Genomic DNA, 7,049 nt, shown 5'->3' on the forward strand with positions numbered 1-7,049 from the left:
ATATATATAATATGTATTTAATTTGGGACACAAATATTACATTTGTTGGATATTTTACTATTTTGAAGAAGGTTAAAATATTATGCTATATTATTTTTAAAATCTTATTTCTGCACTACAGTCTTGTAAAATCTTGTTCACTAATATATTATTTATATTTGAATTATATTTTTTGTGAATCTAATTAAAGACTCTTTGGTTGATGTCATAAATTTTAGTCTAACTTGTAATATAATAGTAAATTGAAGGACAGTAATGTCTTTTGAACGAAGAAAACGTCACGCTCTTTTCATCTTACAGCATCATCAACCTTAGACCGCTCAATTCTGAAGTCTCACTTGTCCTTATAAATCCTACAGCTCGACTCTTCTGATGTGTTCCGTTCTCTTCTATTTTCTGAACGATGGCGTCTCTCTCACACCTCAACAAACTTCTATGCGTTCCACCGCTCAACTCTTCAGCCTCTGTTTTGCCACCACGCTCGCTTGGGATTTGGACCAAGCCCGTCGGAAGGCCGAGGATGGTCGCCGAAATAGCGACTTCAGCGTGGCGTGTCCGAGCGGTGACGAGCGAAGACGAGTGGGGCACGGAGAAGGAGGAGAAGGAGGAGGCGTACGGCGGTGGCGTGTCGGTGGAGGAGAAAGTGGCGGTGGAGCCGGAGACAGAGAACCTGAAGAAGGCTTTGGTGGGTTCGTTCTACGGCACGAATCGTGGACTGAAGGCAACGAGCGAAACGAGAGCGGAGATCGTGGAATTGATCACTCAGCTTGAGGCCAAGAACCCTACCCCTGCTCCAACCGACGCCTTGGCTCTCCTCAACGGAAAATGGATTCTCGCGTAAGCCACCTTCTTCCACCAATTGCGCTTAACCCTAACATCAACTTCGTATAAATAATATGTAGACCAAGAAAAAGCCTTAAGCCTTCTTAATACACGTTTTTCATTTTTTTTTTTCAAAATTACCTCGGGATTGAATGCAACAGGACTGGGTTTCCGTAACCAACTTCGGTTTTTTAGTATAATTTTATCTCCCCTATGTGTCACGCCTTCTGTTCAATTGAATATTATGTTGTCACAATATATTTTAATGTTTTTATTCTTTTCTACTGCTGAAAGCACCTTCATCCAGTTATTCTACAATTGAATGCTCTTACATATTGAAGTCAATACATTTCTTGTGTCGATTGCTATCAATCTGCCACTAGCAACATGTCTTATGTTCCTATAAACGTACTAATTGTCATATCTAGAGGTTTTTTGTTTTTATTGTTTGCTGTCATGGTTTGTGTGAATGAAAACTGTAGGAATAAAAAATTAAAACATAATTGTATGGGAACTGAAAAGAATAAGCTTTAATATTGACAGGGCAAAAAAACATATTTTTAAGTTTTTTAGTTTCTTCTATGGATTGTGTTCTTTCCCATATGTGTAGATGAAAGGTAGAGGTTGCGAACGGGAACTTACCAGCTCATGGTGGACTTGTGGTGTTCGCAGGTATACATCCTTTGCAGGTTTATTTCCGTTGTTGTCAAGTGGAACACTTCCGTTGGTCAAGGTAGAGGAAATATCTCAGACTATCGACTCGGAAAATTTCACTGTCCAAAACTCTGTTCAGTTCGCTGGTCCTTTGGCCACCACCTCAATTAGTACAAACGCCAAATTCGATGTCCGAAGTCCAAAACGTGTTCAGGTTTGTGTAGTAAATTGTATTTTGGCACTCGTAGTCTAGTTTGACATCTTGATTTTGACTATTTTTTAGCTCCACAAGTGACGTTTTTCTCATGTTGCATATTGTTTAGATCAAATTTGATGAAGGCATCATTGGCACACCACAGCTTACAGACTCGCTAGAGATACCAGAAAATGTGGAGTTTCTGGGTCAAAAGATTGACCTTACACCTTTCAAAGGCATCTTCACCTCTGTTCAAGACACAGCCTCATCGGTTGCGAAAACAATTTCAAGCCAGCCTCCCTTGAAGATCCCAATTTCCAATAGCAATGCTCAGTCCTGGTTACTCACTACATACCTTGACCAAGAATTGCGTATCTCAAGGGCTGATGGTGGCAGTGTCTTTGTTCTCATCAAAGAAGGAAGCTCTCTTTTAACAATTTAAACAGATTAAACTACTTTACTTCGGATTAATATCCAGTTAATGTTCCTAAATAAGTAAAGGATCTGAGCTATGTATACAATGATTATGAATACATATGGAGAACAGAGTTGATGCTGGGACGTGAATTATTGTTTGTTAATGAGACATTTTAAAAGCGAATGGCATCAACCAGCTTCAAGTAACATCATAAAAAGTTTTCTGGTTTTCTTTTGCCTATTTTCTTTTCAGTCATTCGTAATAAAAAATTATTACTTGTTATGAATATTTTAAAATTTACAAGTGTTTACTATTCACAAATATCTTAAAAAAATATATTTTATAAATTTTTAAAATAAAATATAAAAATAATTATAAAATATAATATAAATTAATTTTAATTAAATTTAATTCAATGAAATATAAATTAATTTTAATTTTAATTTTAATTAAATTAAATTTAATAAAATATAAATTAAAATTTTATTCATAGTTACTTTATTTATAAATAATAAATTTTATTATTCACATTATTATCTACAAATAATAAATACTTTTGCATATTAACTATTCAGTGTAAATTTTATTTTTGCGTATTAACTATTCAGTGTAAATTTTATCTAAGAGTACGACTAACATAGATAGTTTTACATGCATAATCTATACACGTCCTCACCACGGAAACGGGGATGAGAACTGAATACTTTAATTATTTTGTCTTTTATCTTTTATTCAAGGTTAGGTGCGGGAATGAGAACTGAATACTTTAATTCTTTTGTCTTAGGTATTGAGAATAAATTAAATTGGCAACTAATTTTGAAAAAAGGACGAAAGGTAAAAACTTATGCAAAACAAAAATGGGTGTTACCATTTTGAAAGTAGGTGCAAGGAAGATGATTTACACTTTATTTTTGTATATAAATTACATAAAAGATTTAAGATTGTGAACGACAAGAGTTTTAATTGAAAAATGAAGAGGTTTACTGTTAATTATAACAAAATAATAATTTTTGTTCTCTTCTCAAATAACTTTATTCATTTCTTACATATATCAAATAAAGAATGTAAAATTTTCTTAGAAGAACACAACGTTAAGACATGTTGTTATTAATAAAAATGATAAAGGAATAAGGGTGAAACATAAAAAAAAAAAATCTTCAAAGAATAAAGATTCTCAAAAGACTCTAATGACAGGTCATGAAAGAAGTAGGGTTAAATATGTTTTTAATCCTTTAATTATCACGCCATTTTAGGTTTAGTTCCTATTTGAAAGTTTTATTTATTTTAGTCCTCGTAGTTTTGAAACTGTTATAAATAGTTCCTAATTTTGGATGATGTTAACTTTTGTTTGACGTGGTTAACGGTCAGCCCACGTGTTATGTCATCTGACTACTTTTAATTGACGTGGCAGTAAAGGTGTGGTGGTCGATCGGCCTGGTGGGTGGTCGGCCACTCGGTCTGGTGGTCGGCATGGTGGTCTTTGCCCATAACCGTTCGGTCTTTTTCCAACACCGTTCGGTCTTCATATATTGCACTCCACTTGTCACCATAATTGTTCGATCTTTGCCCAACACCGTTCGGTCTTTCATATATTGAACTTCACCTGTCACCATAACCGTTCGGTCTTTTATATAATCCGCTTCTATTGCATTGTTCAGTTGATTGTAATAGAATCTATCACGCCGACCGACCACCAGACCGAGTGACCGACCACCCACCAGGCTGACCGACCACCAGATCGAGTGGTCGACCACCCACCAGGCCGACCGACCACCACACATTTACTACCACGTCAATTAAAAGTAGTCAGGGAAGGTGACATCACACGTGGGCTGACCGTTAGCCACGTCAAACAAAAGTTAACGCCATCCAAAATTAGGGACTATTTATAACAGTTTCAAAACTACGAGGACTAAAATGAACAAAACTTTCGAATAGGGACTAAACCCAAAATCGTGTAATAGTTAAAGGATTAAAAACATATTTAACCTAAAAAAATATGGTAAAATAAGAAATAACAAACTGATATTAAACAAATGTGAAAATAGTTAAATGACATGTCTTTTTTGCAGATATTGAATAAAGTACAAAAAAAAATTAAACATAATATATATAAGGACATATTTCAAAAACATTGTATTCTTTTATAATACATACAATCATGATTAATGAAAAAGATAGTTAATACTGATTTTCTTACTATTTTAATTATGATTTGTTTGTTGTCTTGAATAAAGTACAAAAAAAATTAAACATAATACATATTTCACAATTTTATTTTTTTATAACACCTACAATCATCATTAATGAAAAAGAGTTAATATTGATTTTCTTACCATTTTAATTATGATTTGTTTGTTGTCTTGAATAAAATACAAAAAAATTAAACATAATATATATAAGAACATATTTCGCAAACATTGTATTCTCTTATAACACCTACAATCATGACTAATGAAAAAAAGAGTTAATATTGATTTTCTTACCATTTTAATTATGATTTGTTTGTTGTCTTGAATAAAGTACAAAAAGGTTAAACATAATATATATATATATATATATATATATATATATATATATATATATATATATATATATATAAAGAAATATTTCACAAACATTGTATTCTTTTATAACACATATAATCATGATTAATGAAAAAAATAGTTAATATTGATTTTCTTACCATTTTAATTATGATTTGTTTCTTGTCTTGAATAAAGTACAAAAAAATTAAACATAATATATGTAAAGACATATTTCACAAAACATTGTGTTCTTTTATAACACCTACAATCATGATTAATGAAAAAAAGAGTTAATATTAATTTTCTTACCATTTTAATTATGATTTGTTTCTTGTCTTGAATAAAGTACAAAAAAAATTAAACATAATATATAAGGACATAAACATTGTATTCTTTTATAACACCTACCATCATGATTAATGAAAAAAAAGAATATTGATTTTCTTACCATTTTAATTATGATTTGTTTGTTGTTTTGAATAAAGTAAAAAAAATTAAACATAATATATATAAGGACATATTTCACAAACATTGTATTCTTTTATAACACCTACATTCATGATTAATGAGAAAAAGAGAATTAATATTGATTTTCTTACCATTTTAATTATGATTTGTTGTTGTCTTGAATAAAATACAAAAAAAATTAAACGTAATATATAAGGACATATTTTCCAAACATTGTATTCTTTTATAACACATAATGAAAAAAAATAATTAATATTGATTTTCTTACTATTTTAATTATGATTTGTTTGTTGTCTTATTTATCTTCACTCATATTTATATGTCATTTAAAGTCATTTATTTTGTTTTACTTTTGATTCGTTTTTATCTCATCCTGTTTAACACTAATTTATAGTTATGCTACTTTATTCTTCAATGTTATCTCCTTCTTTTCTATCATTTGTTTTCATGTTATTTACAATTCTGTAAGTATGTTTGTGGAACTTATAATTCAACACCTTATCTTTTTACAATTTACATTGACAAATTCTTTACATTTCATTTGGTTTGTTACTTTTTTTTTTTTAATTTACATACATTATTTGTAATTAAAGCTTCTCAAATTAAGTAATTTTGCTTAACCTTTATTATGTTTACAAATTCTTCAATTTTTTTATGAATACTTTCTTTCTAAATTTTAAAGTTCTTATAAAAGAAACAAAGATAATATAGTTAAATTTTAATCCTGAATATAAATTTTAATTCGTCTAATAATAAATTAACCATTAATATTGGTTATTTCCCAATAAACTTATTGAATCTCAATAAATAAATTATCCAAAATCATATAATAATTCTAATATAAATAAAAGAAAGTATTTGCTTTTCTTTTTTCCTTTTTTTGTTAGAATGTCATGATTTATATTTTCACAAAGAAACACAATTACTTTCATTTCACTAAAATGTAGATGTGAAAACATTTTTGTACCTATCTTGCTAATTTGCTATTGGTCAGACATTCATATTTTTTTCATTCACATACTATTCATGAATGATTCTATAATACATACCTCAAACATTTATTTCAATTTTTGTAATCCGTAAATACATATTTAAATTTTAAATAACAAAGTTTGAAAATATATTATTAATGATATATACCACTGCTCAAGGTTTGAAAGACCTAAAATAAAATTAAAAAATGAGATATTTTATTTAAAATTTATTTTTATTTTTTTTATACAAAATTATTTATTAAATTATTATAATTAATTTCGTTTAATTTTACACTATTCTCGAATTACAACTCATGTTAATAACTTATGTTATTAAAATATATGTAGAAAACTCTTAAAACTAGTAAATAAGAAAGTACCTATAAATAAATAAAAAATATATTACGTGACAGTGTTACTGAAAATGAGATGAGGAAAATATAAAGAAAGGTTAGAAAACATGTTTATTTTCTTGGTGTCTCTATTTTTGAGATGTTTTTTTTCAACATAGCATAATTAATTATTTATTTATTTACGAAGATAACACATTATGGATAATATTTATCTGAATAGCACATTTTTGTAAAAGTTACAAATAGATTGAATTTTCATTTTTTACTTTAATAATGTTTTTGAAAAGATATTTTAGAATTCTGTTTCTAAGAAATTAAATAGTAATTTTTTTGAAAATATATATTAAAAATTTTCAATATTTTTTTAAAATGGTGAAGGTTAGAAAGATTTTCGGAAATAGTTGAAAATTTTAACGATTTTCAAAAACGTTTAATATATTTTTTATATTTTATTTTTAATTTAAAATTAAATTAAATAATTAATTTATTTTAATATTTTAATTAAACTTTTTACATTTTAACACATTTTTTAAATTACTTTTATTATAAAATTGAAAAAATATTTAGTTAATTTTAATATAAGTTATTATTTTAATAATAATTATTACAATTGAAATAATAATAATAATAATACAA

At 28.1% G+C, this 7,049-nt stretch overlaps 1 protein-coding gene across 1 annotated transcript; it reads left to right on the top strand.

Annotated features, from left to right (window-relative positions):
• The first annotated feature begins 327 nt into the window (after window positions 1-327).
• On the top strand, window positions 328-2,296 carry LOC108341811 (plastid-lipid-associated protein, chloroplastic). Its single transcript, XM_017579464.2, has 3 exons — window positions 328-837; window positions 1,495-1,690; window positions 1,800-2,296. Exons 1-3 carry the CDS (start codon window positions 404-406, stop codon window positions 2,112-2,114), a joined length of 945 nt encoding a protein of 314 aa, XP_017434953.1. The 5' UTR covers window positions 328-403; the 3' UTR covers window positions 2,115-2,296.
• The last annotated feature ends 4,753 nt before the right edge of the window (window positions 2,297-7,049 follow it).

This window comes from Vigna angularis, chromosome 6 (assembly GCF_016808095.1).
Source record: "Vigna angularis cultivar LongXiaoDou No.4 chromosome 6, ASM1680809v1, whole genome shotgun sequence".
NCBI lineage: Eukaryota > Viridiplantae > Streptophyta > Magnoliopsida > Fabales > Fabaceae > Vigna > Vigna angularis.